This window comes from Odontesthes bonariensis, chromosome 23, assembly GCF_027942865.1.
Source record: "Odontesthes bonariensis isolate fOdoBon6 chromosome 23, fOdoBon6.hap1, whole genome shotgun sequence".
NCBI classification, from domain to species: domain Eukaryota; kingdom Metazoa; phylum Chordata; class Actinopteri; order Atheriniformes; family Atherinopsidae; genus Odontesthes; species Odontesthes bonariensis.
Window position 1 is genome coordinate 20031669 of NC_134528.1, and position 23840 is coordinate 20055508.

Consider the following 23840-nt stretch of genomic DNA (forward strand, 5'->3'; position numbering starts at 1 on the left):
TACCTATCATTCTCGCATCCGTTTGCTCTTTCATGCACGCTCTCATTTTTCTGCACACAGACCAAGACTTGCGTCCTTCCTGCCCTCTTCTCCCTCCTCTGTTTACCACATTTCTGTCTCCATATCCCACTCACGCACGCAGGTTTTAATAACGTCAGATTTCAGCGAGTAGGCCTTGGAGCTCCAGTGCGCAGAGTGTGAGTGATCCAGTGAAACCTCTCCTCTTCTCCTCATCTTCTCTCCTCGTCTTCTCCTCGAAGGGGAAATTGGATTCTGTCCATGTCCATAATGAGGAGATGTAGGAGAATAAATAGATAGCTCAATAAACACTTTGCCTCTTATTGCTTCTCCTCCCCTTTACTCCCCACCCCCTACCTCCCTTCTTCTTACAGCATTGCAGTCCTCCTCCTCCCACCGCCCGCTGTTCTCCTTCTCTCCAGTTCTCCCCCACATACTCTCACACAGTTTGCCCATGTCTGCGAATCTCAGCGAAAATGTTGTACGTGCCTGTGTGTATTCAGAATGTGTGTGTTTTATTTGCATAGGTTTGTGTGTGTGTTTGTGTGTGGACCGTCTCATGAATATTCTCTTTCATCTGCTGGTGCTGTGACAATGACAGAGTTAATGACAGTGACAGATGTAGAGATCCTTCTCCCCCTCGCATGTTTGTCTGTGTGTACGATTAGGCATGAACACAAGTATACATCAAATAAACTGCACAGCTAATATCATAAATATATCCACTTTCCAAGGCTTGGTTTCACTGCTCCCAAAAATAAATCTGTTCAGCACGCAACATGTTTTCCAGCACACTGTCAGCCGCTATGCAATGTACCAATCTAACCTGAAACAATCCGTCTCCCGTGCAGGTGAGGAAATGCTGGCCTTTGACCTCCACAGCCTGGCAACACTGGCGGCAGCCCGAGCCTTAGAGATGGGGGGAGGGTCTGTGGATGCAGGGGCTGACCAGCAGTGTCCAATCAGGAAGAGGCTTAACCTGCGCAGGAAGTGTAGTTGGACTCCTCGGCATGAGCCGGTGAGGCTTCAGTCCCTGTGTTCCGTGTACATGTATTCAATCCAGAACCATTTATGCTAAAATGTAGGTTGCTGAAGTGTTCAACATATCAAGTGTTCAACGGATCCACAGTGCATCTCAGTTCAGCGGAACATGTAAATATCATATATCAATGAATATCACAGTCATTAAATCATAGGACAGTACAAATGGACATAGAAATCAATAAATTGACTCTTAGTATCTTGCTAAATCAAAGGTATAACAAAATACCAAATACCTTCAAATTATTGGGAGCTTAGATTTTAAAACAGTGGAGTGGTTTCATATAAGAATCAGAACCGGAAACTACCAGAAAAAGGCAAGATACAATTTTAGAAAATTAAATAGATACATTTCAATTACATGATTTCCGAGCCTGGTTTTTCTTGCTTTTTCTAACATGGCGTTTGCAAATGTTTTTTTCTCGGAAGCAGAGCCAGAAATCTACATTTCAGAGTAGACGTTGTTGGTTAACAAAGAAAAAAATCAGCTGTTTTAAGGATCAAACTCGCAAGCTTTGGCTTTCAGGAAAGTCATCAACAAGCTGGCCAAGCACTAGCTGGTTACATATTCAGTGGCTGTTCAAGTGAAGTTTGTGTTCCGCATTTAAATTCCTCTGCTTTGTGCGTGTTTGTGTGCCTGTCAGGTGTGCCCAGTGAAGGCCTCCATGGAGACGATGGGAGGGGAGGAGCTGGCCATGCGTGTCCAGCTGGCTGAGCTACAGCGCCGCTACAAAGAGAAACAGAGAGAGCTGGCCAAACTACAGAGGAAACACGACCACCAGTGAGCAGATTGACACACAAACACACACTTGCACAGACACTTTTTGTCTATACTAAATTGTGCATTCCAGCATTCACAATTCTGCTTTAATGCTGCATTCCCCTGATTTATCGGGACCTGCTACCTGCTCATAGTTAATGCAGTTTGACCTGTAGCCGATACAACCCCCTTCCTGATTTCCCCCTGCTGTCCTGACTGCATCTTTAATCTCTCTCTTCATCCTCCTTTTCCTTTTTGTCTTCCTCTCTGCAGGAAAGACGAGACGTCTCGCAGCCCTGCTCGCCGGGGGCCTGGCCGCCCCCGCAAGCGCAAGTCCACCCCCGGCCCAGCTGCTGCAGAGAGCTCCAAAAGACTCAGGTCAGTGCTCTGATACTGCGTCAGTATAATCAGTGTGATTGGCAAGCCCAGCTCATTCATCCTGATTTCTGTTTGTGTTTTTACTGAAAGGCACAGTTGATTTTCAAGAAGTTCTTCTTCAGCTGAATTGATTCAAATGCTCTATAGCTGATGATTTGCTTGATTGGGCTCTGGAAAGAGCTGTTCACACACACGCACGTGGACAAACACATGCACACATGCCCACACACGCGCACACACAATAGGATATGCGATTGGAGCCCTAAGATGGGTGTGATTTTTAATGAGAGAAGGTAATGGAGATGAGGGCTTCATTAATCACCATTAATCACTTTTAATCATATTTATCACTTGTATTGATTATGTCCTGATTCCATGTGAACCTCTAGCATATATTAACACATCTGGACATGGTCCTGATGTACAGTTATTACAGTGATGAATGACCTAACCTCCCCCACACGCTGCAACACACACCCACTCATTATTTAGCACCTTGGACATGCAAACTTTCACGCTGGCACACATGTGCACAAGCTTAAACCTCACACAATCGCACACAGCGAGCATTCAGCACTCACGGTGATAGATGTGTTTTCTCATGATGCCCCACCTCTGTTAGGACGTGCACCCCTTGCCTTGATAAAATGATTAGACAAACTCAAGGTTTGTCACGGTTACCATGATTAGAAAGCGCTAATGAAAATGACAATGAAAGCCTTTAGTCATAACACGCCGGTGCACATACACACACGCACGCACACACACGCACGCACACACACGCACGCACACACACCCACCCACACACACAGAACTTGTTTAATTAGTGGAGTTGGTCTCTACGTGCCTGAGCAGCATTACTGTTGTTATTAACAAGCGGCGTATCATTTGTTTTTGCTTTCATCTTCTCGCGAGGGTTGGAGGTGAAATACAGCGGCAAAATAGTAAGAGATGAAGAGCAACATCTTTTGGAGTAATCTCACAAACCCTGTGCACTATTTTTCTTGATACAAACATAAGCCATGTATGGCCAAACGTAGGCTGAACACCTGAGCATTTATATCACGACAAGCTAAATATATCAGCATCCACTCCTTTAGGGCAGGCTTTCCTCAAAATGCCAGCTTCAAAGTTTTTCCCCCCATTCAGCCACAGGATAACTGAAGTCAAGCGATCTGAAGAAAAAGTGTAGTAACACATTAATGCAAGGCAAAAAGACTGCCATCATCCTGAATAAGTGAAATGACAATCTTTCAATTAAGGCTAACCATGGAAATGGCATAGTCTCCCTCAAGGCATTCATGGTGTTGCAGTCATAGTTGAAACCTTGTTTCAACTTGCTTGTTTACTCATTAATTTATGAAGAGACCGGTTTGGCAAATTATGAAAACGGATCGATGTACAGTTATAACAGCCCTCACTTTTTCAACATGAGAAATACGCAGATAGAGGTGGTAGAATCTAGAAAACGACAGTTTCATTCATCATCATGAGAAAAGCTTGACTTGAAGTTGGCATTTCAATTCAGTGAAAGTGGGTGTCCTGCAGCCAAGTCAAGTTTTAACATAACAAACTGAAATTGATGCCGAATCATACTGAAACAATCTTTTGTGACAAAGTTAGGAGTATCCTTTTCTGGTCAATAAAACAAGAAACACTATGATGTAGCAGCAATATTCTCTTTAATTTGAACAAGAACCTAATACCTAGAGGCCAAAAGTATGAAATGTTTGACAACATACATACTTAGTTTAGAATGTACACTTTACAGTAAAACGAGGTAGATTTGGGGAGTTTTAAAGCTCAGAATCTCCTCTCCATTTGTGCCACTGTGAGTGGCGGTAGTGGATGTGCGAGTGGCGTGGGTTCAGGATTTTGCTTCGGTGATCTTCACTTGTATTTTAGATTTTTCTCTAACTGGATGATCCGCGGTGTTGTCTGTGCTCCCTAAAAAAGGAGATCTGGCTTTATTAAAGAACTGAAGGCCCTTTGACCTTCTCTGTACAGATTATGAAATATTGTCCAGAGCTTTATCTAATAGACTAAAGGACTTTTTGGAAACATCATATATACTGATCAGTGCTATTGTGTACTGGACAGAACAATTATGGACAATATTTTCCTGTTAAGAGATGTGATTGATATTTGTGGTCATTACAATGTAAATGTGGGTGTTGTTTCCTTAGACCAAGAGAAAGCTTTTTATCTGTTTTCTGAACTTCTGGCATTTGGTTTTGGTGAGGGGTTTGTGTCTTGGCTTAGTTTATTGTACCATGATGCACAGTGCTTAGTAAAAATGGTGGTGGGGCTGAGCCGACCTATCCATTTGTGATGGGGGATTAGACAGGGCTGTCCCATCTCCGGTCAATTATATAGTTTAGTCACTGAACCTTTACTGTGTAGGTTGAGGGGTCGGCTTAGTAGGCCGTCCCTGACAAGGTTCTGCAGCATTGATCACTCCCCTGCAGTCTCTGCTTACGCAGATGATGCCAGTGTTTTCATCTCTAGTCAGACAGATGTTCAATGTTTGCAGGACACCCTGTCCCTGCAGGAGAGGGTGACGTCTGCACAGGTGAACTGCTGGGGCAGAGCGGTACCCAGTCTGCCTCGAGGACTTGTGTCGGGGAGGGAGGGAGAAGGAAACACTGGGAGGGTTTAAAGGAGAAAGTGTGTGCTCGGTTGTCTAAATGGAAATGGCTGCTACCGCAGTTGCTACCGCAGAGAGAGCTGCGGCTGCTACCGCAGTTGCTACCGCAGAGAGAGGATTTTGGTTGCTAATAACTTGGTTGCCGCAACTCTCTGGTACAAGCTTGTTGCTCTGTGTCCACCAAATGGTATTATAAAGGACAGAAGGTCATCCTGGACTTTTTCCGGTCTGGCCATCACTTGGTTCAGGCATACTCAAACCCTGCCGTCTGCTAGCGTGTGGGCCAGCCTAAGGAAGGCTGACTGCACTGTACCAGCCACCTGCTAAGAAAAAAGCGGTACATTGCCTGTTGAACTTTATACAGTATCTGGTTCTGCAGAATTGGCCTTATGGCTAACCAGAAAGAATCAAGATCAGAGTTCTGGTAGCATAGAGCCAGGACTTGTAAAGGCTAGACTGAGGGTTGAATATGCCTATTTTCACATAATGGACAATCTTTAGTCCTTCAGTCGTGTGTGTATTGTGGGAGGGGGAGCTGGTTATGAACTTTTAAAATTTGCCTTTTTTGTTGTTGTCGTTGTTGGTGTTGTACTTCTGGATTTGGGGAAGTTTTCTTTTGTTTTATCTTTGAACTGTGACTGATGTGTTTTCTACAGCCAATGGTTAAGACTTTTTAAAACTCAAACCCAAACCCTTTCCTCTCCTCTCCTCTCCTCTCCTCTCCTCCTGGGAACAGAGATGCTGAAAGCCATCCTTCCCTCTGTGGGAATATAGAATTCACCTGCCTCAGACACCAGCTGCTAACGTCATGTGTGTGTGAATGTGTGCGTGTGCGCAGGGTGCCTGTGGTGTAAGAGTCTATGCAGGCAGTGCAGAAAGCACTGAGAAAAAGAGAGCGAAGGAGGAGTAGTGTTCGATAGAGGTTAGTGTTTATCGATTGAGCCCTGAAGCTCCGGTCAACGGACAGACTCCCCCGAGACTGCTTCATCTCTCTCAGTTTCTTTCCCTTCCCCCACAGCGCTCTCTCCCTTCCTGTGTCTCTCTCTTCTCCAGTGGAGCTTCTTCACACCCGATAATTCTTACCCTTTTAAGTGATGATTCAGCTGAGTTTCATATTCACACAGCCTCTTAATATTTCTGTGTTTGCCATCAAGCTGCGTGGACAGTCGTCAAAACCTGTCTTGTACCTCATCAAAGTGATGAGACAGAGAAGGAGTAGGAGGAAGTGAAACAAGAGAGGAAAGAGAAAGTGGGGAGAGTTATAATAATATCCTCGAAAGAGATGAAGTGAGTGATCAGGCTGAGTCTGTGATGTGTTTTCTGTATAAATTCTTACTAAGAGAATCTCTGCTTTGTTTCAATATTCTCCAGGGCTGGGCTGAATTTAATAGAAGAGAAGGACAGGAATTCAGTGTCCAATCACAACTTCAACAGCCTTAGCGCTGCACAGGTCTGTCCTGCTGCCGACTCTCCCGGTTCATCCTCAAACACACACACACACACACACACACACACACACACACACTGACAACCACTACTTGCTGTTTTTTTTCCTTTCCTGGATATTTCAATTAGCAAAAAGAAATGAGTCAATAATTAGTTGTTTTCCTATTTGTTTACAGATGAAAGCTTGCTGTAAGCACAGAGGTCGGCCGAGCACCCTGAGCTCGAGGCTGGCCAGGAGGGTGACCCAGCTGAAGCAGAACGCTGCAGCCCAGCATGATGCACCGTCAACAGGCATGCTCCACAGCAGTGAGGAAGACCCCTCCAAAAGTCACCGCAGACAAGGAGGAAAAGGTGGGGATAAAAGAAGCACATAAACACACACATGTTTTTCATCATTAGGTAGAATTCCAAAACTAACTCACCTGCTGCTGTTGATCTGTCAGACCTGCAACAGGACCGGGCAGCCAGTCAGACAGAAAAGAGGAAGAGGGGTCGAAAGCCCAAAATACTGATGGGCATCAACCCTAACAGAGCTCATCACAAGGACAGCCGGGCGTCCGAGAAACATGATGTACGGGAAGAACAGAGCGACAGCGAGACCTCAGAGCATGGTAAGTTACGGCATGGGTCACACACCTGGTATTTCATAGTTAGTCCTCTCTGTTCTTGTAAAAATCAGCCTAACGTGAATTAACAAAAAAATTAAGTATACAACTGGAAAGAATTTTTTAGCAACTGGAAAACAAAATTTGCAGTTAAGTGCACAACGTGGCCTCTATGTCAAACTGCAAGCATGGTAGCATTCACAGGCAGTTAATCAAATGAGTCAAGCAGTGCTAATTTAGCTGATGGGTTGATGAACATTGGCCATTCAGTGTGAGATTTCGCTATGAGAGTGTGTCTGTGTGTGCAAGAGTGAGATGTCATCAGGGAGCTCCTCTCACTTCCCTGCTCGTCTGTCACACTGTTAAAACCGTTAACGACTTGCCTCAGGCATGCAGCACAGCCGCCCCCTGCCCTCATCCTTGCCCGGTAATGCGAGCCCTCTCCGGCCCCTTCCAGAATGTCACACCCAATCCTCCCCTCTCTTCTTCCTATGTCCGACCTCATGAAAATGCCCTCATTGGAGGCCTTTAGCTAAGGAGACACAATCACATTGTTGGTGACATTTAACTTGTCACAGGAGAGTCTGATATCGAATAAAACAAAACTTCAGGAAAACTGTAGAATCTGATCTACCGTGTGGCCTTGGTGGCACGGGAAGGCAATGGTTGAATGTGTGTGCGTCCGAGGCAAAGTGTTGACGAGAATGCCATGTAAGTGACAAGTGTGTCAGAGATGTGTTGACACCCGACTCGACCCCCGCAGTCAGCGACACACAGCTGCCAATAATAATCTGTTTGTGTGTGCATGCAGCGCATATGTATGCCAGCATTGGCTTCTGCAGTTCCGAAATAAGCTGCAAACAATTCTGTAGCCACGAAAGCAGGTTTCCTCCACAGGTGTTAATGTGCAACAAATTGTCCCACATTTTAAACTGTCCTAGAAATTTTTCTTTCTTGGTTGTCATCATGATGCAAGTTTAGCCACAGGCTTGTAAGATGTTCAACAGAAGCAAAGGAATCTTGATAGCTTGCTGTCAATACATCTCAACAAGTGAGCCTTGGCTGTTAAGAGTGTTTACATATAAATCAATTAAAGCACTCTAATGAATCATACTGATGTTGGGATTTCACAGAAGAGGAGGACAGCAGCTGTGACAGCGAAGACGGAGCGGGTGATAACAAGATGAGCTTATCCTCTAAAGAAGTTCCTGCAAACTTTGCTGGGACTTTGCCTTTTTTATCACAGTCCTCCAAGGTCCAAGCGAACCACAAAGTCAGGAGTAAAAGACCAGGACCTCCAGGTGAGAAAATTTATGCAAAATTTTAAGTTACTGTAGTTATGCTAACATTGTAATGTCATCTAGAATGTAGATATTCAGTCCTTTTAATCTCCTTCTACTCTTTTATCTTGTCCGTATATATTTGCCTTCCTGACAATTAAATAAAATCTCTAACTATGGCTTTACTTTTATGATATTTCCTCTTTATCCTCAGGCCTGGGGCGCTTGCCTTATACAGAGGACAGGAGAGCACCCAGAAGGCCAAACCTCACCAGCATTGAAAGGGGACGTCCAGACCACCTGGGGTCCAACAGAGCTTCTCTGCCCAGCTGGGGTGTGTTGCCAGTAGGCTGTAGCTTTGTGGACAGCTTCGGAAACCACAGAGCTCTGACACGAACTGGCAAAGACAACGCAAAGAAGACATCTGCAGGACAGGGTTTACGAGGAAAGGTGAGACATTGCAATGTTAGTGAAACAGCAATATTTAGGGTTAATATTGTCAGAAAGCAGTCTAACCACTCATCCAATCAGAAACATAATTTTAAGGGAGACCGATCATTCTCACAGACATGCAATCGAGAGTGAAAGTTAAGACACAATTGCCTCTTTAACGGAAGGTTACATAATGAGTATCACCATAAACTGCTGCTGTCACAGAGTGGTGAGCATGGTAATTGCAGTACTTTTGAAATGAGTTAATGAGCAAACGGTAGCATGCCTTTTTTGTTTGCTACAAAGCCAACACCGGCAGTGGTTAGGCTCTGATACAGACTGACTGAAACTATGAGAGATCCCGAAAAAAGCCCCCTCATAACTGCCTAGTTCCTTTCAACTTCCACTGGTAAGGGGGAGAAACATGGAGGAATTTGGAAAAGCCCTCAATTCAAACTCACTCCTTGCTTGTTGAAGTGAGCCACACCCTGCCAGAAGGTTTGACAATCCTGCAAATCAACACTGACAGCACCCACCAGGAACAACTTCTCCCTTATGTGGAGATGCTTAACAGATCAACAGTATATCAGTCACTTTGTCAAATTTACTCTTGTCATAGGAGTATGTTTGTATGCGTACCGGCTGTTGTAACAGACAACAGGCTCGCTTTATCTGAGCAAGCAGCCGCTGGTGAGACACACATCTATTCAAATGTGAAATGCCCCCAAATTGCCTAAGTCTTTGAGTCATCATGAGGGAATGTTCAAAAACACATAACTCCAAATCAAACAGAGGAATATTAAGATACCCAGCACGCAGTCACACATGCCTTTACACACGCACTCACCAGTACTAACAGGAAATAATCATCCGTGCCCTCTGGTGATGAAACTTCTGTCACTAAAATATATGTTTCCTTGATGTGGAAAACTTCAAGAGAAACGCACACGTACACACACACACACACACATGCACACACACCATCTTTCATGCATTGATTATTATGATTTCTGTGGAAAGCCAAATACAAGCAGGAACCTGTTGGGTTAGCTAACTTTCCATCATCACTCATCTGTCATGTTTGGAAAGACTAGCTTAAACCGGTCTGGAGATGGGTTGTATCGGGTGTGTGTGTGTGTGTGTGTGTGTGTGTGTGTGAAAGAGAGAGAGAGAGAGAGAGAATGTCCCCCTGAAGTGAAGCATCCTTCAACAATAAGCTGAAATCCAGTCAGTTCAAGGGGCTGCAGTTATTACTGACTGTGACCTCTAACCTTCAAGTGAACAGTGGCGAGTGAGAAAAAAATCCTCCAGGCTTAATTGAAGTATCATTTTACGGGAGCTGTTGGTGCCTGTGGTAGCATATCACGGATGTATTCACCATATTAGTCAATTCAAATAGAAACAAATTTGATTCAGTTACTTGCAGGCTGTGTTTACTGTTGATTCATTTGGGAATATTGTAAAGCGATATCATATCCCGCTTGCTGCCTATTGATGTCACTTCCTGTTTCCCTTTCAGGAAAAGGGCCACGGTGTGAGCCGACTCCTGCAGAGCTTTGCAGCAGATGACGGCTTCTGCTTGGATGAAGACAGCAGCTTCTCTGAAGGAGAGGAGGAGGAAGAGGAGGAGGGGGAGGGAGCGACAGATAAGTCGTTGACACATCTTCCTCCCAACATGCCGTGCAGAATACCTGGTGGGCATAAACAGTGACACGTCATTCATTATTACGCACACACAAGCAGGTTTAAAAGCATTCTTTTCACAGATGCATATGCACCTCTGTTCATACATTACTGGCCCTGTTTCTTACATCACATTGCAATTATTCAGCACTCTCACAAATGATCTATATCTCGCCTTTTATCTGCTCCATCCATCCATCTTTCAACCCTGCCCTCTGTCCTCAGCTCTCCCAAATTGTGTGCTGAGTAAAGAGATGTTGGTAGACGGGCTGAAGATCCTTATCTCCAAGGAGGATGAGCTGCTGTACGCTGCCTGTGTTCAAACTCTGGACCTGCCTGACATGTAGGGCCCTGCTCTCCTGTTACACCTGCACAGCACAGACCTAAAATCCTATGACAGGGAGATATCACATGTACTTAATTATTTTATGAAGAAAACTGAATCTGTATCGGTGTCTTTGGGAAACTCTTGAGTTTAGACTTTTTAATGACATTTTGCAGCAAGACTTTGTGAGAGTTACAAAATACTGGCATAAGTTGAATGTCTGGTTGTCTTGACAAATAGGAAGTCTAGACAACTATAAAGCCAAGAAACCCATCAGCGGCAGCCAAAAACATCTGCTGATTGATAATGAAAAAACAGTCTTTTTTTATTTGAAAATGAAGCAATTCTTTTTTTTCCTATCAGATTTAGTGTCGTCATTGAAGGGGAACGGGGAAATCGCCCCAGGATTTACTCACTGGAACAACTACTACAAGAAGCTGTAAGTGAAGCCATATTGCCTTCATCTCAGTTTGCAGATTTGTTGTATATTCACGCTGTCTTAAACCATAAACGTGACCTTTTTTGTTCCAGGTGTTAGACGTGCGACCCCAGACCGAGGCCATACTGACTGAAGGGACGCGAGTTTGTGCCTACTGGAGCGAGCGCTCTCGCTGCCTTTACCCTGGATACGTCCACCGTGGTGAGCTACCACCGACAACCTCACTCTACACTCATGTACGCATTCTTCCCCTGCAACTAATTTCCTCTATCCTGTGTTGTGCCTTAGGAGGTCCAGGTGAAGAGGAGAAAGAGGGCAGTGTTATGGTGGAGTTTGATGATGGAGACAGAGGAAGGATCTCCCTCGTTAGCATCAGACTTCTACCCCCAGGATACCAAATCTGCTGTGAGTTTGGCTTTGTGAAGAGTCACCAGAGAAGAGAGTAGTGAAAAAAATGAATGCCATAACCGAATAACTCCTTTATTATCAGGTGCCGAACCGTCTCCGGCTCTCCTGATCTCTTCAGGTCGTCGAGGTCGGCGAAACGTCAGCCTGGAGAAGAAGGACACCCTCACAGAGAAACAAGCCACTGAGGAGGCACGAGGGAGACCCCAGGAAAAAAGGCCAGGTAGGCAGAAGGTAGCACATGGAGTGCTCTGTCTTATCGTCATCGCTCCTCATATTTAAAGTTTTGTCACTGTAACAAAACGTGCTGACAAGCACATCTGGAAGCTCTTTAGTTCTGAGGGAAAAAAATACTCATCATCTACCAGCCAACAGATATTGTCTGAGACGTGCCGGTCCAACTCCAACATGCATTCATGCATACGAACAAATAGCCCCCCAGGCAATACTAGAAGTCCCAAAACAACGGTTTCAACGGTTTTGTTGTATCTACAGTCGCAATAGCCAGGCACTTATCAGATGTCTTTAGATGAACAGCTATATAAACCAAAAGACTCATGAATAAAGATCACTTGTCTTCCTCATATTCTAACCCTCCATACAGGCACATTAATCATGATTTTATGGAGTGTCATCAGTGTGCTTTGTAAAGTTGAGCAACATACATGTAGCTCATCTCAAACTCAGAGTGACAATAAAGCTGGTGAGAGAGACAGGTTTACCAGGTTGTTTTTTTGTTTGAGTAATGGATATGTTGAAACTAGGTGAAGATCAGGGAGATAAAGATTAAGTTTCACAAAAGCTCTTAGTTTCGCAATTAATCACAGTTAAAACCTGTCATTTTAATATTGATTTAACCCCCACTCTCCTTTTGGCTCTTTTTTTTAGTTGGCAGACCGAAGAAAATACACTTGGTGCCAAAAACAGCGAGCTTGTCGACTTCAGTAACAGACACTGTAACAAAAGTCAACAATTCCTTGCTGAACTGGTCTGTACCCAGGAAGAGGCCGCCAGTTGACTTTTTCCTCTTTAATGGGACATCCCGTAAGACCCAGAAGAAGATGCGAGAGCAAGACTTGGGGTTGTTTCATCGTCCTGCTTCGCATCCTCTAGCACCACCAACCCCTATTAAAAGCATTTTTGGCTCGCCTTTTGAGGTTGACTCATTCAGTAGCATCGCTAATGGCTACTCCACCTTTGCGAGTAGTGGAGCCTCCGGAGCTGGGAGGCCAGTTACCAGCATAGTTTCTATGGGCCACCGGGACTCCTCTTGTTCCTCATCTGTCACCATGGCAGCTGGTAGCCGTAAGCCCGTGAGTGAGCGTGACAGGAAGCACTTCTTAGTGAAGCTTGACCACGAAGGAGTGACCTCTCCTAAAACAAAGAATGGCAAAGCTTTGCTTCGACTTGGAGGGGCTGGAGTGAGAGGACTTAAAAACATTTCTTCTGCAGGGGCGCCGCTGCGATACATCCAGCCTTCTCTGCTGGTGAAAGACGGCAAGAGGGGAGGAGGGGAAAGAGATGCTGGAGCTCGGCCTGAGTCTCTTCTAAAGGGCGTTCCACCTCCGAGAAAGGATCTTCTCTCTGCTGGTCTTGGAGTACAGGGAGGGGATTACAGTTTGGACTACGTCAGTGACTGCCCTAGCTCCTACTCGGAGCTGGATGAGGATGACGAGGATGATGGCCAAGAAGCTAATGGACAAAGAAGAGCAGCTGTCACTTCCCATCGTGGCAGTCGTTTTCTGTCTCGTCCATCCATCTGCTTCTCGTCCTCGTCCTCCTCCTCCTCTTCTTCTGGCTCCATTTCCTCCTCATCCCTCTGTTCATCAGACAACGACTCGTCCTACTCTTCTGATGAAGAGTCCTCTTCTGTGCTGCTGCGGCGTGCACTTCTCCAGCAGGACAAACACAAAAACAGGCAGAGTGTGAACTCTGACCTCCGGAGCCCTGACCCTACCACCTCCAACTCCTCTTCAGTCCCAGCTCACGGCTATGTGGCCAAAACTGGCATGGCTGTTGGGGGGTCAAAGGTGAGGGCTGACAGAGCAGAAGACAGAAAGGAGTACATGTCCAAAGGAACTATGATGGCTTATAGCTGCACAGCGAAGACGCAGCTGAAGAGGAAAGAAAGCGCTACTAACAGCCACCATCAAAATCAAAGCAGTCCTGTGGGCCAGCAGCTGAAATCGTCCTCCAAGGACCTGGCAACGGCTAAGAAGCAGAGGATGTCTTCGCCTGAGCCTCTTCCCAACATGGCTCCCATGCTGCCTGGGCGCCAGCTGTGGAAATGGTCTGGCAACCCCACACAGGTAGGACACTTTGGGTTGTATTTGACCATTTTCTGTACCCAATTTGATGTTAAAGAGATGTATTCTAGTTTGATCAATTCAAGAGAATCATTGATTGTTGCTGCTGTTTCTGCTGCATCATGGCACAGCTCGTTCTTTTGAACACTTGGCAGACATTGGTAATCAAGCTTGCTCTGTGTGTTTCTTGTCTGGAATTGTTATCCTGTTCATTAAGTCGCACTCCTGAGACAACAGACCCAAACTGTAAGCAGCTGCCAACACTCTCAGCCTCAATTCCGCCACGGTGTTTATTTTGTCAACATGAATACATCTGCCAACTGAGATGTGCAGCTTTAAAAGATGTTGAGAAGTTATTCGTACCTGCAAATCAAACACACTGAATATATAATGTTTATGGAATGTTTGAGTGGCCACTCCAGCACTGCCTCCAATATAATCAATGAAACTGGCTTCAGCAGGTGTGAAAGCATTGGGGAAGTGGTGCATTTGGGCCATGGGGATATGCTCTGCATTTGTAAAAGATATGCCAGTCTTCTGCTTCTATTTTTATTTTTACACCATTTATGTACAGCTTTTCTTCTTGTTTTTCTTCCTTTTTTTTTACACAGAAAGGGCTTGTTTAATTCCTGTATTGTTTTAAACGACCAGTATGCAGGAAATGTCTAAAGCATCTGTATTTATTTTGCCAGCATCCGCTGGTGATTGCTTTAGTAACCTTATCCCTTAAATAGTTCCCTGTAGTCTGTAGATGTTAACTTACCAGAATTAAAACGTTCTGATCAACAGTTCCACAATGATGTTGAGTCCAACAACTGAAGACGAGCCCAAATAATGAAGAAACATTCTGTGGAGAAAAGTAAATTTTTGTTCAATAATAACATAGTGTGATACATTTCACTGTGATTCAGAGATTCAAAATGAAGTGATCATTCACTAACACTGCAGCTGGTCCAGGGAACTGTTGTAAACCTAAGCGGAAGAAGCATTTAAAAATGCTGACAGTAGCTTCACGTATCCTTTCTAGCATAGACAATAAGGTCAGCAAAGCCTGTAATCTTTCATCCATGTGAAATTAGTCAGGTGGGTCAAGGTTGGCACCTTTGATATCTCCTGGAAAAGGGACACGTGATAATCAAGATGTATTGGGGAAGGAGTTGCAGTGACTGATGAGATCCAATCACAAAGACAGTGTTGGTATCTGCGTTATCTGTATCTTCCTGGCCAGATTAAAACACCATCTCAGAGTTTTCCTGCAAAAAACTGGGTCTGCAGAATTTCCAAAAGGTGTCCACTTCGGGGATCCTAAAATGACAGACCAGTTTGGATGTATTAGTGTGTATGTGTCCAAAGGCACAGAAAATGGCCTCCCAAAACACTAAGCTTGTTCTTATTCTGTCCAAAAAACAAAACATGAAGTCTGTGTTTAGGATTGGAAAAAGTCATTACATCTGATTATATTCTGGGTTAAGCAAAGCAATCAAAAACTCAAGCGTATTCTAAAATAAATCAAGAAGTGAAATAACACCTCTGTGCTGAATAAACCCAGTGAGTGCTATTTTTTCTATTTGCGACAGAGGAGAGGTCTGAAGGGTAAAGCCCGTAAGCTTTTCTACAAGGCCATTGTCCGGGGCAAGGAGACGGTGCATGTCGGAGACTGTGCTGTGTTCCTGTCACCTGGCCGGCCCCAGCTGCCCTACGTGGGCAGAGTGGAGAGCCTCTGGGAGTCGTGGAGCTCCAGCATGGTGGTCAGGGTCAAGTGGTTTTACCACCCTGAGGAGACTCGCCTGGGGAAGCGGCACAGAGATGGCAAGGTAAAGACCAGAAAGTGCAAGGATGATTTCTAAACGGGACTGGTAACAAGAACCAAGTCTGTGACATTTTCATCTAAATATAGTGTCTCTTTGCTGTCTTTTGTTCCTTATTCCCATCTGATATGAATGACTGAACTTCCCCTTACACTGTAACATTTGTATTTCTAAACACTCAGTCTGAGGTGTTATAAGGGTCTTTCCTTGGAAAAATCCCCACTGCACAGGAAGTCATGTATTTTACATCACTGTGAACAGAGAGAGCGGTTTGTTTGGAGTAAATAGAAAAAACCTGAGCATTGTATACTGACAGCCACCTCCACCATGAGCAAAATGATTCAAAGAAACAGGTGTGGGAGTGAAAACAGAACTAAAAATGCTGCCATACAAAAAACCCAACCCTGTTGTTGAATATATTTATGAACAGCTCTTCCTGTCCTCTCTCCACTAGAATGCCTTGTATCAGTCGAGCCACGAGGATGAGAATGACGTGCAGACCATCTCCAATCGCTGCCAGGTGCTCAGTAAGGCTGAATATGACCACCTGATGCGAGAACAGAAGCCAGGCAGCACGGCCAATGACCTCTTCTACTTGGCTGGAACCTACGAACCCACCACAGGCCAGCTGATCAGCGCAGACGGCATGGTCATCATGTCCTAGCGTCACCAGCTAGAGAGAAACCCAAATATTGTCCTGTTCCCTTGAGTTCTAGGATGGTCCCTCAACAGAGAGCAGGAGTCGAAGGCGAATCGAGGCAAGGAATTTTGACTCCGTGCTCCTCACTGGGGAAGGAGCTAACCCACTGGATAAAGCCTGACAATACTGGCACTTACAGGAGTCCTGTTTGTTATGAGGAAAAGTCTGATACTTGCCAGATTTAACCTCTTGAGCAGATATGGACTGAGGCTCCTTGTCGCACTGAGAGCTTTCAGCCTTCCCTATGGCTGTCTCATAACTGCGACATGAAGGTACAGAAACCAATGACATGAGCACTTTGGAGTGTAATAGTTTGGGTGTGTTATGGAGGGAGGGCAACACGCTTGGCTTTCTGAAACAAAGACTCAGAGAGCGGGAGATACTGTATGGTTAGGAGAGACTTTCTGTAAACCACACTGGTTTGGATGTTTTTTTTAATGGTCTTATACTGGTAGTCTGACTACGGCGACACCGACTGAGAGATCCCCAACAGGACCAATAAACACTGTAGTTTGGACTGCGTTTAAATGCCTATGTGTATGTTTGCAGAGTGGCTGCAATGACCTTGTTCAGCATTTAATGAGCTCTAAGTAAATAGTGCTTTAACATGTGTGTGTGTTTGTACAGTATGTGTGTGATCATGCACGTGTGCGCCCCGCGCTCAGTGAGCAAAGACGTCGGCGTCATGATGCGGCATGGGTATGTCTCTGACACTCTCCTATTAATCAATCCAATACTTAACGTGTAGATCTTAGTCCTTGTGACTGAAACGCAGAACAATGTTTTTCTCCTTTCAAGCCATACACATCAATACCTCTCTCTCGTATTCTGCTGTCCGGATGCGAAGACACATGTACAGGCAGTGGGATTGTTTATTTGACCTGCGTGTGCGGATGTGAGCATGGGCGAGCGTGCGCGCTTTGTACAGCCTTCTGTGTAGAAAAAACACAGTGTAAATAGTATACATATATATTTGTTCTTGTTTCTTGTTTCTTTTGCAGAGAAGATTATTTTATTTAGATTTTTTTAGGGAGGGAGGGTGGGCGGGTCGGGGGCTATAGCAGAGGTAGGAAGTGGTGTTATGTTTCCTTCTCTCTCAATGCACTGAACATGACAGGAGATTTTGGATTTGGGGTCAATGTGACGACTTTGTGGTTGTAACCGTTGCTTTAGGCAAAAGGTGAATATGTAGAAACGGTATTTGGGATATGTTGTTTTTTTATAAGGAAATATGAAAAAAAGCTCTTTTTACATGTGTCCAGTTCTTTCTTTTTTCTTTTTCTTTTTTTCCTTTTTGTTGTACTTTTGTCGTCTTTAGAATGTATATTTCCTGTTTTTTAACAAATACTGGAAAAGCGAGTTGAGTTTCTGCTGTTCTCTGATCCTAGTTTCTCTATTTTAGCCTGTATTCCTATAGAAAATGTAGATATTTATCTGGCAGCAAAAAGAAACATACCAAAGCACCTGTTAGTCTACGCTTCATCATGTAAGATGAAAACAATTTTATGAAAGACGTTCAATCAAATCTGAATCCGGGACCCCTGCAATCACAGAGGTATTTCATAGAGTTCCTCTTGTTGTCCACTCGTGTTCAGCCGGCGTTGCTATGACGGCCTCCTAGACAGGTTCCAGTGACATTGTCTACATGCTACCCAGCTGATGCACTTGAGATTTCTATGGCAACCAGAATGGCATCACGTGACTGTGAAGGACAATCAGAGCCAATCAATGGGACAATGTTGAGAGACTAAAAAAGAATAATAATGAAAAAATAACAAGATAAAGGATCAAATCATAAATTATGCTTCTTGTCACTTTTATTCCTGCTTTGCCAAAAATGTCTGTGTGTTTTAATGTTTTTATGTTTATCATCGTCTTGTTTTTGCAAGCCTGAGACGACTGTTTGTCGTCACTATAATGGATGTACATGGGGAAGAACATGAATGCCTTTTTTCGACTTTGACTGACTTACACTGCAAAGCAAAAGCTTTAAATGAAACCTAATGTGAAACTCAATTTTGAAAAATGATCTTTATGGGTCTTTAATTGATTTTTTTTTTGTTTAAGAAACACTGGATTCAGTTCTTAACATCACATTTCGACAGAGGCAACATCATTGTGTTTTCTTTTTGTTTGTTTTCTTTTTTAGACCCACTGGAACCTGCTTTGTATGGTTGAGAACGCCTCCTAAAGTATATTATGTAATTTCAGTCTTTGGAAATATAACTTAATTTCCTCATGTACAAAAAGAAAAAGTATTTATCTTAATTTTATTGCCTTTTTGTGTTTCATTAAAAAAAAAAAGATTCTTACAAAATAAAGCATAACAGTTGTTTTTGTTTTTCCTTTTGCGTTGGCTGTGAGCTCTCTGAATGCCGCCTTGTGTGCATTAATGCCGATCATTTGTCAGATGAAAGAATATGAACCACAGAAGAAAGAAGGAATGGAGAGGCGGGGGCCGGGCGGGGGGGCACACGAGAGGAGGAAGCAATTTGAAACTGTAGCTGCGGCCAATAGAAAGGGAAGAATGGAGAGAGAAAGGGAAACTGTATCTTACGGTGTTCCATGAGAGGAGACTGGGATAGGATAAAGTCTCCTCGGGCTCTTCAGGTGGGTCGGGTATTCAGAATAATAAAAACGGAACAGGACCATTAAAAGAACAAAGCGAGGGTATCTGCTTTCAGTCTGCAAAGATTTAAAATCCTCGCTTAGTTTGCGAGTGAATACTTAAATGCAGTTTACATGTGTTCCTCAGACAAAATGTACAGAATATACGGTTGTGGAAAAAGTACACCCACTTCAAATCTAAGGTTTTACGTATCTTGAAATCGTAAAAAAAAAGTCCTCATCAGATGAACAAGACATGACATTTTACACAGTGTCATTATTCAATGAACAAGAGGTAAGCCAAGAGGAAGCAGAAGCAGTGTGAGAGAAGTAAATGCATCTTTTTAGCTTCTTCCATAGGAATTAAAAGGATAAGTGGCAGCCAGGTACTGCTGCTCAAATACACCCGATGAACTGAACACCAGCAAGTGTGAGTACCTCTGTAAAAGCAGTAGAAAGATATTAGCAATGATCTCAGAGAAGCAATTGTCCATCATTCTACAGTGACTCTACATTTAAGACACTTGCAAATCTTTTCAGAAGTGGGCGTTCTATTCACTCCAAGATTAAACTGTACAATGCTCAGAAAAATGGAAACAAAGCCCTAGAGCTACATAAATGTTGAAACTCGTAACAGTACAGTTAGATAAAGAATGATTTTACATCCTGTTTATGTGTGCTGCTACCTGTTGGCAGCTTTAGCTTAATTAGCTGTTTGACAGGCACCTGTAGATAGGTAGGTCTCCAGGTAATGTCTCTGTCTCTCTCCCTCCATCCAGCAGCTGTAACAGCACCACCACCACCTTTGGATTCTTAGTATATCCTTTTTTATTCAATTGCTCATCTTTATTTGTAAATATTTTTGAGTGATCACCTTAAACCTTGGTGTGGTGTCCATTGTTACGCTTGGTGCTTGAGCTGGCTCTAACATAATAATGGGGACTCGTGCATTCATCCCAAGGTATCAACCTAGTTGGTCTGAGAGTAGTGAGATCATTTGTGTGTTGTCGCATGAGCTAGTTTTTGGCTTTTCCCAGTTGAGATAACCGGTGGATGCTGGAGACACCTGCATCACTTTATTATTTGGGTAACCCAGTGGTAGCATGCCCAGGAATGCCAAAGAAGACATACAGGCTAAATAAGAAAGCAGTCGGCAAGTGAACCAGGAAAGTCCAGATCAGAAATATAGTAATGTCATTACCAACATGTGGGTAGCATATCATGGCCTGTTGAGCCTGCTTTGTGTGTGTTTAGTGGGAGGTTTTGGAGTTTAGTGTTGTAGATTCAGTTGTAGATTGTTGTGCTTGTGTGAGTTTTTCACACCTCGCAGTGGCCAAAGGATTATTGAACCTTACTGTTACAGTGTGTTCTAGTGGGCAAAGCTCAGGAGGCATTTTCTGCACTAACACTTAAGGAAAGCACTGACTATGATGTTATTAAGACCACTATTCTGCATGCTTATTAGCTAGTGCCGAAAGCTTACAGACAGCACTTTCGTGGCTACTATAAGCATGAGAAGTAAACCTATGTGGAATTTTCTTGAGAGAAGTAGTTTCTATTCAATTGTTGGTGTATGTCTCTAAAAGTGAAAACTAAAGAGCAGCTCCGTCAGCTGGTTCTTATGGAGGAGTTGAAAAACTGTTCCAGAGGCAGTTTCGACTTATTTGAGTGAACAGATGAAACTGTGGAAGAAGCTGCTATCTTAGCTGATGACTATCTTCTGTCCCACAAAGTCATGTTTTGTACTAAAGTTCACTCTGGCGCTAAAGACGAATTTATGTATATTTCTTCTTCTGCTTCAAGTGGCAAAACTGGCAATTCTGGTAATGGAGTCCACAGGCTTTTAACATTTATTTTAGATGGTTATGTAGCTATGTTAGGGTCCGACAATGCTATAATTATTTGCATTTTTGTGTAACACAGGTTCTTCAAAGTCCATACTGTTCCGAGAACTTTGCCTCTTTCAGATGAGACTTTTTTTCGGTGATGATGCCTTAATGATGGGAAGTGAAATGTCTCCTAAGAGCATCCCTTCATACAGTGTATTTGAAGTGTGGGTTGGTCAAAGATTTTGTGTCGATGGGATAGCATCCTCGCATTCGTATTGAAGGAGTCTCATTTTGGTCAATGACCTTGCTGGTAAAAAAGTTTGTTGTGACAGACAATCCCATGCCTTCTGACCCAAATAACCTGCATGATTTGGGTCCTGTTGTGTCTCCTGTTTGTGTTGTGACTTGTGCTCTGTTCTCGAAAGGCTATTCTGATACTTTCATGGCTGAACCTCTTGAAATGGCTATGTCAGACCTAATGGATGTCTTTACAGGAAAGTTTGAAAACTCAAGTAGCAAGAGGGCGGCGAGTGAGTCATCTGTTTTACTTAAGGTTGAGTTGAACTTGTACAACCCTATAGTTTCTGCTAAGACACCACTAACTAGATAAGGAGGAGCTAGCGGCGTCCCAGAAGCTGATCATTCCTAAGCAAAATGTTTTACAGCTGTTGCATCTGAAGAGGCTCTGGCGACAGCTGATGTTGGCTTCTATTTGGAAGGTGACCTTATGCGCAAGAGGTCTGCCTCTCCTTATGGTTCTTAGTGGGCTTCCACTTACCAAATGGTTTCTCCTTCTGATTATTACTCACAGATACTGAATTTGGAAGACGTACAACCAAATACTTAAACACTTCTTCTGGCCTGGTTTGAAATCAGATATTGCGAAATATTGCCATACTTTTCATGTATGTCAGTTTGCGGGAAAACCAAACGAGGTGATTCCTCCTGCACCTCTACCTCTACAGCCAATTCCTGTTGTGGGCGGAGCCATTTGAGAGGCTTACTGTAGACTTTGTAGGCTCTCGATTCCTGTCATAATTTGGTCATCAATACCTCTTAACTCCTAAGTGTACCAACACTCGATTCCCTGATAAAATAGCTTTCCATTCCCTTAAAGCTAAATCAGTTGTAAGAGAATTGGTGAAGTTGTACTACTTTCACGTTACCAAAGGTTATTCAAACATCTTAAGGAACTAACTTTATGCTCTGTGTATTCAAGCTTTGAGGTTTTGGCTGTAAAACACAAGGTTTCCAGTGTTTATCACCCTGAAAGCCAAGGAGCTCTGGAAAGATTCCACCAAAACTATGCTGCATACATGCTGTCTTGAGTTTGGTCCTGACTGTGATGAAGGTATATCTGTCCTGCTGTTTGCGATTCTGGAAATAGTGCATGAGTCATTGGGGTTCAATCCTGTTGAGTCTGGCCACAAAGTTTGAGGTCCCCATAAACTGCTGCGTGAGCAGCTAGTGGCAGATTCTCATCCCAATGTAAATGTTCTTGATTATGTAGGTTCCTTTCGAGAGCAGGTGCATCATGTCTATGAAGTATGGTGAACTGACCCAACGGTGAAGCAGTAGTTTGACAAAAATGTAGTGCAGCACCGTTTCTTGCCTGGAGATTCTGTATTGGCTCTTTAGCCAATATCAGGATCAGCATTACATGACAAGTTATGTGATTAAGAAGAAACTGAGTGACGCAGATTATGTCATTTATACCCCTGATATGGAACACGAGTGCTGTGTTTGTCACGTTATAATGTTTAAGTCATGTGCTCCCAGGTCTAGTGAGGAGATAAAAGCTTGAGAAGAAGTGAGTTGTGTTGCTACAGTTTCTTTGGTGACCTGCCCAAACAAGATACACATGTTCTGGAAGCTTGTCTGAAAAACTCAAGCGTTCGCAGATTTGGGGAATAATTTGTTCCATCTTCCTGCCTCTCAAAAAGATTATGTTCTTGGGCTGATATGCAGTCATCTTGATTTGTTTTCAGATGTGCCTACATTCAGCATGATATTGATGTTGGTGATCATTAGCCGATCAAACAGCATCCATACCGTGTGAGCCACTGGTTGTGATGCAGAAGGAGGTTGAGTACTTGCTGAAAAATTGGTCCTGCAGTTCCGAGCACTAGATCATGGAGCTCCCCCTATTTGTTGGATCCAAAAGCTGACTTATCACCTCCTTTCTGTGCCGACTTCAGGAGGGTGAATGTCACCAAGCCTGATTCCTTCCCTCTTTCTTATGTTGAGGATTGTATTGACAGGGTAAGTGCTATCTCTTGTGACTAATTATGAAGCTTATTTGGATGAAGCCACAGAACCTGGACAACTTGAAGTCACTGAGTTGACCATGAACTGCATATCCAAACTTGCTTTCAAATGTGAGGCTATCCGTCCGACAGATAAAGCTTGATTGAAAATGGGTCAACAGACCATAGATCCCAAACAAAGCAGCCATTCTACAGCAGGGTGTCACGATGATGATCACGATGTTGCAATTACCCAGTCAAAGTCCAGACCTCAACCTGATATTGTGGCTGGACCATAAGAGTTTAATAAACTGAAGCAACATTGTAAAGAAAAGGGGGGCAAAATTCCATCGCAACAATGACAGACTGATAGCATCATAACGAAAACGATAACTTCAAGTTACTGCTGCCAAAGGGGGTTCTACAAGCTACTTAATCATTGGGTGTACTTGGTTTTCACACACATTTTTTGTTGAATAAAAGTGTAATAATTCACGTGTTGTTGTACTACTGCAGTTTAATTTAACTCGTTGTAAGACCCGGTAAGGAACAGATGATATTTTATTATGTCTTGATATATAAAACCTTAGAACTGAATAAGGGTGTACTTTCTTTTTCACTTTACTGTGGGTTTCTGCTTGGCTTTATTGTGTATATATACATACTAACTTTTATACAAGACTTTCAGCAACACATTCACACCTTCTTATTGCACTGTCACAACAGACTTTGTGATACAGCTAATCGCAAACTTCTCGTCTCCATGGAGCATATACCTTTGACCTCAAAGCACCATCGAATTGCCTCGTGGCACAGCTCAGAGGGAGCTTGATTGCGGCATCCCCTTGAAAATCAGTCATAAACTTTATTTTACTCTGACCAGGG

The 23840-nt window shown here is 43.6% G+C and overlaps 1 protein-coding gene across 3 annotated transcripts in view; it reads left to right on the forward strand.

Annotated features, from left to right (window-relative positions):
• Positions 1–17304, forward strand: part of bahcc1b (BAH domain and coiled-coil containing 1b) — a 61961-nt gene extending 44657 nt beyond the window's left edge. For all 3 annotated transcript variants that reach the window (XM_075458154.1, XM_075458153.1, XM_075458152.1), the window contains exons 12-28: positions 870–1036; positions 1704–1840; positions 2093–2197; positions 6216–6294; positions 6467–6641; positions 6734–6901; positions 8029–8196; positions 8390–8625; positions 10127–10301; positions 10516–10633; positions 10979–11054; positions 11147–11255; positions 11343–11459; positions 11545–11682; positions 12348–13768; positions 15343–15579; positions 16028–17304. In XM_075458154.1, the coding sequence (XP_075314269.1) occupies positions 870–1036; positions 1704–1840; positions 2093–2197; positions 6216–6294; positions 6467–6641; positions 6734–6901; positions 8029–8196; positions 8390–8625; positions 10127–10301; positions 10516–10633; positions 10979–11054; positions 11147–11255; positions 11343–11459; positions 11545–11682; positions 12348–13768; positions 15343–15579; positions 16028–16237 (3836 nt within the window). In that variant the 3' untranslated portion in view covers positions 16238–17304. The remainder of the gene's footprint in view (positions 1–869; positions 1037–1703; positions 1841–2092; positions 2198–6215; positions 6295–6466; positions 6642–6733; positions 6902–8028; positions 8197–8389; positions 8626–10126; positions 10302–10515; positions 10634–10978; positions 11055–11146; positions 11256–11342; positions 11460–11544; positions 11683–12347; positions 13769–15342; positions 15580–16027) is intronic.
• The last annotated feature ends 6536 nt before the right edge of the window (positions 17305–23840 follow it).